At 30.8% G+C, this 11,231-nt stretch overlaps 1 protein-coding gene across 1 annotated transcript; it reads right to left on the reverse strand.

Moving 5' to 3' along the window:
• Nucleotides 1-702: 702 nt before the first annotated feature.
• LOC125817061 (uncharacterized) lies at nucleotides 703-3,050 on the reverse strand. The gene is made up of 3 exons (XM_049496646.1): nucleotides 2,983-3,050; nucleotides 2,259-2,909; nucleotides 703-2,173 (listed from the first exon to the last, which is right to left on the reverse strand). Exons 1-3 carry the CDS (start codon nucleotides 3,048-3,050, stop codon nucleotides 703-705), a joined length of 2,190 nt encoding a protein of 729 aa, XP_049352603.1.
• Between the last annotated feature and the right edge of the window lie 8,181 nt (nucleotides 3,051-11,231).

Here is an 11,231-nt window from a genome sequence, read left to right on the forward strand (position 1 = left end):
CAAACACCCGGAAGAAAAAAAGTTGTTAAAAGAATTGTAAAGAATGTGAACATAAAGGATCTTCCGGCCAAAAAGAGGAAGAGGGACAATGAAGATGAGGATGGATATACGGGACTTAGACCGCGAGATGTTCTACGGATTTCAAGAAAGGGTTGTGGAACATAATATTATTATTTTTGTGTATGTATCTTTTTTGAGGGTGTATAGTATTATTATTCTAATTATATATAGTTATTATTTTTGTGTATGTATCTTTTTTGAGGGTGTGTAGTATTATTATTCTAATTATATATAGTTATTATTTTTGTGTATGTATCTTTTTTGAGGGTGTATAATATTATTATTTTAATTATATATAGTTATTATTTTTGTGTATGTATCTTTTTTTGAGGGTGAATAGTATTATTATTTTAATTATATATAGTTATTATTTTTGTGTATGTATCTTTTTTTGAGGGTGAATAGTATTATTATTTTAATTATATATAGTTATTATTTTTGTGTATGTATTTTTTTTGAGGGTGAATAGTATTATTATTATTTTAATTATATATAGTTATTATTTTGTGTATGCATTTTTTTTTAAAAAAAAGTGAATGAAAAAATTTGAAAATATAAACACTTGGGGATGATCAAAAATACAAATAAAAAATTGCATAGAAATTGATACAAGAATAAATTAACACAATTAAACATCTTTCTTTAGCTACTACCACCATATGAGGCGTTTCGAGCTTGTGAAGGACAGTTACGCCTATCATGGCCTATTTGTTTGCACGTTGAACATTTGCGAGTAAGTGTACTTGCGGGAACATCCATTTCATTATGTATACGGGTGATTTTATTTACGCCCACTTTTCGTAAATATTTTTTATTTGCTATCATAAGAAAAGGACTATCAGGCCAATATTTTTCACCGCCGAGTGGATTGAATTGTCCAGAGTAGGCTTTTTTGTAGCTATGCACGCTAAATTCTGGTGCCATATGCTCCCATGCTTGATACCCAATTTGGTCAAATCCCTTTATTGCATGAGAACACGGAATGTGGTATGATTGCCATTTACCACATTGACATTTTCCTTGTGATGCATTTACAATGTGCTTATTACCACCACTGCCATGATGCATATGTGTCTGCACCTCAAATATGTTTTCCCTTTGTTGGTGATAGTTGATAAGTGTGTGACGCTGTGACTTTTTTCGATTATCCTCAAAAATCTTGAATGGTTTAGGCATCCATTGTTGCTTTTGTTGTACTAGCTGATTGACAAATTTTGATCTTGTAACAAATCGGTTCACAATCTGATTGTAAGTGAGTCTTACCATTGCAGTAACTGGCAGGCCCCTGGCTGACTTAAGAAGACCATTGAATGACTCGGAACTGTTTGTTGTCAACATGCCCCATCTCCTACCTCCATCCCTGTGCAATGTCCATTTGTCAAGATCGTTCTTCATTAACCACACATACGCTTCCGAGTTAATCTCCTTGATCATCTCCATTTTTTCCAAAAACTTTTTCTCCTGATAGTGATTTGCAGCTGCCCATAAAAGATTGTTTAAAATGACATTTTTGAATTTTTTTTGAAAATTGGCCTTCAAATGTCTTAAACAAAAACGATGGAACCCAAATGGGGCCTGCCAATTGGGAGAATTATACACGGATGAGAGTATTCCATGATGCCTATCTGAAATCAATGCCACACCTCTACGACCCTTGACAACGTGCAAGTGCAAATGATCCAAAAATAAACTCCATGTCTCCATGCTCTCATTCGCAACTATTGCAAATGCCAAAGGTAATATTGAGCCGTTACCATCCGTTGCAATCGCAATCAACAACTTGATATCATATTTTCCATAGACATGTGTTCCGTCGATCGATATAACAGGACGACAAAACACAAACCCATCAATGCATGGTTTAAAAGTCCAGAACACATAGTTGAATACATCTTCAATGACATCGACACGCCGCTCTGTTTTCCATTCAACTATTGTTCCGGGATTGAAGTATTTCAAAGCTTCCATGAACCTCGGCAACTCGGAAAAAGAACCCTCCCAAGTACCATAGACTTTTTCAAAAGCGCGCTTGCGACCAAGATATGCTTTTCTTCTGCTTATCGAAATGCCATATGCTTTAAGAACCGCTGTTTGACAGTCTTTGATGGGAAACCTGAAAAGTAAAAATAATATTAATTATCAAATAAAAAATGAATATTTTCTTATTAAAGAAAAATCATCTAAGGATAAAATAGTACCTTGGCATTTTTTCTATATCAACACGAAGGACGTTAGCAATCATCTCAACATCCAAGTTGAAATGTCCATCGCGGCACGTACCCATATCACATGTATGTTCTTTAATGTATCTTCCAACTTTCCACATGTTAGTATGTTTATCATTAAAAGAAGTTAGCCTAAATCGACATCCTTGTTCTACACGCCTGCAAACAAGTCGCCATGATTTCTTTGTCGATTTAATAACAAAGTACTCCCTTGCTATCTTTAAATGTAGAAGCTTAACTGCTCTTTGCAACTGCTTCTTTGAATTGAACAACATGCCTTTTTCAATATAAATAGCACCATTCATGAAATCTTCCGGTTCACCCCATATACGTTGTGATGTATATTCATCATGTGTATCGCCAAAGATATCTGGACCATTGTGGAAATGATCCAGATAAGGAATTTCATGATTACAAAAAGGACTCATGGACATTGGTCTTGGCGACCGATTGGGCATTAAAAAATCATCATCACTAGATGATACCTCAAATGGAACATTATCTCCTGATTCCTCGGCATTAGGCAAATCATCACTATCACTAGCTGAAAGTGAGCCGTAATTTGGAAGGTCACGATCATCGATATTTACAGGGTCAATGGGCTCATCTTGTGTGATATTTTCCCTATATATGTAAAAAAGTATAAATATTTGTCTCATGCAATTAACTTAATTGAAAAATCAAGTGTTGGACATACCGACAATCATCTGCATCAAAAGTAGGCGAGACAGGAAAATTTGAGGATGTCCCGACATTTTCCGTCATTTGAAAGTGTGAGGACTAACCAAAATAATTATCTAGTCCATAACTTGAAGCAATATTCCTATCTTGCTGAGGTAAACCACTACAAAATATATAATAAGAATAATAATAAGAATAATAAATCATATAAATTAATAAATAATTGACAAAATCAACAAATAATAATCGAAATATAATTATTGAGCATTACCAGTCACTTTCATTGATAGTTTTGTTCAAATCAACATCATATGACCGGTAAGAATATTTTGATAATGAGTCATGTTAGAAAAATCAGTAGATTGAGTTATCGGAAATCCATCAACGCTATTACGATTTTCTAATCGGGGATGGACATCGACCGATAAAGGAGAATGTTGTTGACTAGTCTTAGGCTCCTTCCTAACATAGATTTCAAGTATTGTTAACTTGATTTGATCTATGAAGTCATTTGGAACCCTCAAAAAGTCGGTCAACGATTCGTCATTATAGATAATCCACTCTCCAAAATTTACTTGTCCTTGTGATAAAAATGAAGTAGGGTATTTTCCGACTATAATCAAATTATAATCAATACTATTTATACCCATTCTTTTATAAATTGATGAAAGAAATTTATGATAGCGGACATTAATTGAATATTTAGCATTGTGTTTGGGAGGACAATTATAATAAACGGTATTTCCGTCATGTATAATTTCGCCATCCCAATAAATCGAAACTCTAACTTTTGGTTTAGAAGACATTTTTTTTTTGAGATTGAAATGAACAAATATAGAAGACTTTATGTTGTAGGTGCGATTCAACTATGTTTGAACATCCTCCTTAAATAGAGATTGGACGATTTTTCAGAATAAAAAAATAAAAATACATAGTGGAATAATTTTTTCCGTTTTTATGATATGTCAAATCAATATAATTGATTGTATGACACAAACACTGCAAAAAAAAAGATAAAGAGATGGAAAAAGTATTCCTCTTTGTAAAGTGGAATTTTTTCTTCCACTTTATAAAGTGTAAGAAAAAGTTCCACTTTACAAAGTGTAAGAAAAACTTACACTTTATAAAGTGTAAGAAATAATTCCATTTTATAAAGTGTAGGAAATAGTTCCGTTATATATTAAAACATACACGTTATGAGACTAACGGAAAACGTTTAGAATATCAGATAAAGTGGAATTTTTTCTTCCACTAAGCCTATTTTAGTTACTTACAAAAGTAGTGGCTTATTTTGGTCACTTTTACATTTTTGTGGCTTATTTTGGTTCCCAAACCGTGTACGCGCGCGTAGTCATGCAATATCGATCCCAGAATAACACATACATATTCATGCTATACACAATTTATATAAGTCAATCAACTCATTTCAATTTTTCAATTGCACAAAATCTTCATATTAGTTCAATCCACAGTTTAAATAATTAGTATCACAAAATGCCATCATAATCCAACTTTTAAATTCATAAAGGTGAGTGAACATAAATTTTCATATTCAGATATCAAGATAATCGACATATCCTTCTATGCATGCTCACAATTCATAGGCTCATTTTAAACAAGTAAAATAGTACTATTTGATCTCAATAACTTATGAGGGTTACAATTTTTATAAAAAAAATTTATAAAAAGATGTAATTCTCTTACTTTTCTTTTTATGGTTGTCAATTCAAGAGCTTTGTTTTGTTCTTGAATCGATGAAATACTTGTTGAAATTTTACCACGAATGCAAAATCGAACTTTGATCACAATATGAAAACTTGGAGCTCGCCACTCGAAAATGAAGACTTCTTTGTATACATGAGACTTGCATAGCACAACTCAAGAGCAGAGTTTCTCTTTGTATTTTTTTTTTTCTGCCCTTATAAAGATTCCTTTACATAAGCATGAGTTAAGGTTTGAAGTATTTGGTCTTCAAGTAATTCTCGCGGACTTTGATTTTGAAGAGTATTGGACTTGTCTTGTCAATTTAATAGTCTGGCCCAAATATAATTAAACTTCATTTAATTCATATTATTGCAAGTTAAACAAAAAAATTGACTTGATCGACATATTATAAATTTATATTATAAAACTTAAGAACAAAAGAATAATATAAAGATGAAGACAAGAAGAATATAAGACAAGAGGAACAATATGAGATAACTTTCTTTCTTTCAAGTGTACACTAAATCTTCACATCTATAGAATATGAACCATTATACCTCTATTTATAGTGTAACATAGAGGCATACAAAAGGTTAGTCATAAACATGACATTAACATGAATATAATGGGGGAGGTTATGGAAGTGAAAGGTTACAAGAATAATGGTTATAAAGGTGCAAGTTATGGAGGTTATGGTTATCTTCATAATGGAGGAAAGTAATGGAGTAATTCTTGATGTAGTGGACATCCACAATATATTATTTTATAACACTCCCCCTTGGATGTCCATAGATAATATGCCTCGTTAAAACCTTACTAGAAAAAAACCCCGTGGAAAAAAATCCTAGTGAAGAAAAAAGAGTACACATATTTTTTAATACGCTTTGAATATTGCCTCGTTAAAAACCTTACCAGAAAAACCCAATTGGGATAAAACCATGGTTAAGGAAAAGAGTACAACACATATTTTCCTCCCCCTGATAAAACTTTACTTGATATCTCGGAAACAATGCATTCCTATCTTGTAACACAACTTCTCAAATATTGATGTTGGCAATCTTTAGTGAATAAGTTACAAGATTATCACTTGAATGGATCTTTGAACGTGTATCTCACCATTTTGTTGAAGAACATGTGTAAATAAGACTTTTGGTGAAATATACTTTGTCCGATCTCCTTTGATTGTATCCTCCCTTCAATTGAGCTATATATCATTTTCGTAGAATATCCTTTTCAAAAGAAAATCACATATTTTCTGAATATGATAGATCATGATTCCAACCAAACACACTCCCGACTTAATTCATAGATCAATATTATTTCTGCATGATTTGAAGAAGTGGTAACTAATGTGATTCTTTGAATTTCCAAGATATTGTTGTGCCTCCATATATAAATAATAGTCCATTTGCGATCGAGCTTTATGCAGATCAAATAAATATTTTGCATCTACATAATCAAATCATTTCTGACTCTGAGATTGATCATTTCAATTTCATTGAAGCTCGTCTTTTTTTCTGAAAGAAAATCACACATCTTCTATGTGTTGAGTTACTTGCTTTGTTAGTTTCTTGTCATAACTTGAATGATACTATGACAATATTTTCACATAACTTTCGTTATGTGTATCAAATAATCTTCTAGCATTTGCATAATCAGCAATCTGTAAGTGCACCAATTGCACTAATACATGACATTTTAAATTATTTTCATGAGATCAAAAAGATTCTTTCTTTGTGTTAAGCAGACTCAAAACCATTGGGTACTCAATGGAATTGCTTTAAGACCTTTTAAATCCTTCAAGGATTTTCATGTAACCTTCATCGCCTAATTAGACATAATAATCATTCATTATGCATATTCAAGTATTTCATCTATTGCCAGATTGAAACAAGTCTCATTGCATCCACCACTGGAGAATATATCTCTATTTAATAATGTCAGAATTTTTGCGAAAATCCTTTATGCCCCAAGGCACAAACCACACTTTATATCTTACGGTTATACTTTCACACAATGATTCATTTGTACCACACTGACATTATATTTTGATCCATCAAAAACATCACTTTTCTAAGTGAAACAAAATGTACTTGAATAGTGCCAATATTTTATCTGTCCACACTATATGACAAATTTGAATTTAAGATCCTCGTAACCATTTATAGCATTGAGCGCTACTTCATATCAAAGATATTGTCGACTGTCATTTTAATTCAATTCCAATTCGACATAACTTATCGAGATCTCTTCATTTTTCATCATTTTCAGGTACCTGAACCTTTGACAAGGTTTTATGAAGTGTTATGTCATAGTGCTCTTTCAAAGCACTTACCTCATTATCATGGCCATTTTGATAATTTGCTCCTCTCCTTCCTCAAGGAGTTTTACTTTTGGAATCGATTGGTCTATCACGCTTCTGGCATACCATAGACTTTGTCCTTCAAGGACTATTTATTGGAGCATTTGCTGCTTAATTAAAATATTGGGTCAACAAATACATCTGGTAAATTATTTGCAACATTTTGCAAATGAATTATCTCTTGAACTTCAAGTTCACATTTTTTTTAACGAAGATCTAGATAATTCACCTCACACATAATTTTCAGCTTCTAAATTCATCTCCCCCTAATGTTAGGAAAACTAACATTTACCCCCAACCTTATTTGGGGATCCATCTTTGTGAGTGGTGGAACAATAAAATCATATGTGCACACATCAAATTTTTAGATGAAAATTATTTGGTTCCTGACCCTGAACCAATTGTGATGGGAGAACCTTGTTGGCTTGATGCATACATGTTAAATAAACTCATCTCATACCAAATTTTATTTGAGAGATTTGTTATCATAATCAATGGTCTAGCTATAATTGGAGGCAAACAATTTCTGCTAAACCAACCAGTATTATCACTATAATTTTATAGTTTGGAATTGTGCTCTTAATTTAACAATTTGAGCAAACAACCTTACAAAAATCAATTTGTAAGTTGATACAAATGCACATGTGACCATACCATAGATGCATCTATTAAATCACAATAGTAAATTGTCCACATGGCAGGTGAACAGACCCATATTCACTTTTTTATATGTTCCAAATAATTTCAGGGAATACAATCTCAACCTTAACTGGTACAATGATAATTTTATCATGAGAATAAGCAACACATGAGAATTCTTGAAGAATCTTTTATTTCTTCAACATATAACCATATGAATTCTCAATTCTTTTGCATCACATTTGAACCGAAATGGTCAGCCGGTTATGCCAACTGATATTTATTCTAGTAAACTTCTAGTTTACTTTTGCATGTGATTCCTTCATCATGTCCATATCTTTATACAACAAACAAGAGAAAGACGGGTAACATTTTATGTAAATATTCATAACCCGCTTTGATTGTAGTAATCTGAAGATATTTAATCTTTCAATAATTTACAGTCTCAATATAATAATTTTCTTTTCAATTCCTCCGAAACTTAAAAAGTTTCTTTTGAGACTTACTACAACTTCAATATTATGAACTATTTCATTTTCTGGATAGTAACAAATTAGTCTTTTCGAAACTTTCAATTAATTTTGTGTACTGCCACAAATTTCACACAACCATTCTAATGGTGACCATCTCCTTCAAGGATAAAATTATTATTATTGTCATGGTTAAAATTATCACATGCAAGACATATTTCTTGACAACCAATGATAAATTTGTGTTGCCACACAACAATATTTATTTTGGTCATGACCACAACCTTTATAGAAAAAAATTATTTCTTTCTTTTGCCCTCCAATAGTTCATAATAAAACATACTACAATATTTGTGTAGTACTCAAAGTATATGACCAAAATAACCATTTATGTCAAAAAAAATATTTTCAATCTCTCAAACCTCCCGTAGAGGTGAGATGTGACATTTATCCATCAATACATGAACATGTTCTTATCCATACGAACACAAATCACATATTCTTCAAGAAATGGACCATAACCAGTTGTACATGCTCTATAAGTTTTTATGAGAAACTCATTGTCATGCTTTGGCATTATCAAATTTATGTGACTCACCTCAACATCACTTTAAGAGGTCAAATGTACTACCACTTTGTATTCTTTTACCTTGATGGAGGATTTACAAAACGTTTCAAATTGGGTTGCATCAAAAACAATGTGCACAATATCTTTTCATATCACTTTGATGGATAAAAATTACCTTCACATTAGAAGGACCATCTTAAGAAACAATGTGCCCAATAACCTTTCATACCTCTTTGATGGACAAAATTACCTTCACATTTGAAGGACCATCTTAAGAACCCCTAATGTTCTTCCTTTTAATTACAACAATGGTGATCATTAACATTTTACCATACTCATATTCATACATTCAACCACTTGTCATTTTTCAGACATATTATGCACTGCTACCACATTCATATAAAAGAATGGAGCAAATTAATTGAACAAATTCCATGACTTTCAGTCAAAAGTATACAACTTTGTGTTAGTCATCATCATATCATCACTATAGTGCATTAGGACTTAAACCCAATGTCTTACCCATATAAAGACGCCTTTGGTCATGAATCAATGAGACTTGAACCCAACTTCTTATTATCATGGTGCATCGAGACTTTAACTCGATGTCTTACCAACTTGGTGCGGTGAAACCTGAATTCACCGTCTTATCCTCAACCAGTGTCTTAATAAACCAAATGTATTACCAAAAATAAATATTGAATACCATAAACATAATCTGAATTTGACTTAAAATTAATTAAATAAAAATGAACAAAACTAATTAATTAGAACATGTTGAAACCATAAAAAAATCTCAAGTAAAATAAATTAAAACAGTTTAATAGTCCCTCACAATAGTGTTGTTACGAAGATTATCATAATTTACTAACCATTTTAAATAACCCACAAAACAAGCTTTGTTAATTAGTACAAATAATATATAGGATATGAAGTATACCTTGCAACCGAAGAATTACTAGGATAATTCATAAAAATCAAGAAATACCTACCATTGATTCTTGACGGAGAATAAACAACTCGTGCTGATAACGTATTATAAAACTTAAGAACAAAAGAATAATATAAAGATGAAGACAAGAAGAATATAAGACAAGAGGAACAATATGAGGTAACTTTCTTTCTTTCAAGTGTACACTAAATCTTCAAATCTATAGAATATGAACCATTATGCCTCTATTTATAGTGTAACATAGAGGCATACAAAAGGTTAGTCATAAACATGACATTAACATGAATATAATGGAGGAGGTTATGGAAGTGAAAGGTTACAAGAATAATGGTTATAAAGGTGCAGATTATGGAGGTTATGGTTATCTTCATAATGGAGGAAAGTAATGGAGTAATTCTTGATGTAGTGGACATCCACAATATATTATTTTATAACAATTTATGATTTATTCCAAAATTCAATATGAATTTATCCAAAAAAAATAAAAAATTAATGTCTTCACTCCCTCCATTCTATTTTAATTGCAGTGTGAGCTTTTTTACACCAATTATAATAAATATACAAGATATAATTTACTAAATTATCCCTATTTTATGAAAGCAGATTTGATTAGTTCCTCTTAAATATTATTCATACTCTTTAATATCAAAATTATAGTTGAAAACAATTGTAAATTTGAGTTTTAAATTCTTAAGATGGACAATTATTTTTGAGCTAAAGTGACTATTTATTTAAGCCGGAGGGGTAGAAATTTTGAGAGTGACAAAAAATTGTATCTTAAAAGTTGATCAAATTCACGTTTTAAAATTCAAAATACATCTTTATTTTATTTTTAAAAATAAATTATAATCTAAGCAATATTATAATCCATATTTTAAAAATAATATTCTAGTCCTTAATTTTTCAAAAAAATAAATATATATTATTACCCAGCATTAGATAAAAATATATTCGCTAGTTGTAAATACTAGACTATGAGGTGTTCATAATGTTTATTTTGTATATTCAATTATAGATCTTTAGAAAAATATATATATTTTTGAAACTTTTATGGTCAACTACATAGAACAAAACCCTTTTTAATAGAATCTAGTACAATTAAAACACACTATTTGTATTACAAAAAGTGTTGAATCCTTTTTAATAGACTCTTGTATAATTAATAAAACACACTATCTGTACTACAAAAAGTATACAAACTTGATTATTTAACAAAATCAATTATAGATTATATTTCATATACAAATTTAATACTCCTAATTTTCATAAGTCTCTTCATAATAAGAGCGACACCTTACATGATTATGAATTTATGATAAACATTATGAGTATATTGCTTTTCTTGATTGGTTGTAGGAAATTAACTTATGAAAATTTAATTCTATCAAATTTTATCAATTATGATAATCGTTAGATAACTCTTAAATAAATAAAAAATCAACTAATCCTACTAAAATCGAAGAGAGATTGAAAAGATTTGAACGAGTCTAATTTTCAACATACATCATAGAGTAACGCAAGATAGATAATTTTTGCAAAGAAATATTTTTTATTTTTTTCCTCATAAACA

Source organism: Solanum verrucosum, unplaced genomic scaffold (assembly GCF_900185275.1).
Source record: "Solanum verrucosum unplaced genomic scaffold, falcon-dt-bn FXZP01000094.1, whole genome shotgun sequence".
NCBI classification, from domain to species: Eukaryota; Viridiplantae; Streptophyta; class Magnoliopsida; order Solanales; family Solanaceae; genus Solanum; species Solanum verrucosum.

Excerpts from the sequence above, each read along its gene's own strand:
- LOC125817061 (XM_049496646.1), bottom strand. The coding sequence starts at position 3,050 with ATGACGGAAAATGTCGGGACATCCTCAAATTTTCCTGTCTCGCCTACT. Across the intron at positions 2,910-2,982 it reads TTTGATGCAGATGATTGTCG|GGAAAATATCACACAAGATG; the intron begins GTATGTCCAACA and ends TTACATATATAG. Across the intron at positions 2,174-2,258 it reads GATATAGAAAAAATGCCAAG|GTTTCCCATCAAAGACTGTC; the intron begins GTACTATTTTAT and ends TTTACTTTTCAG.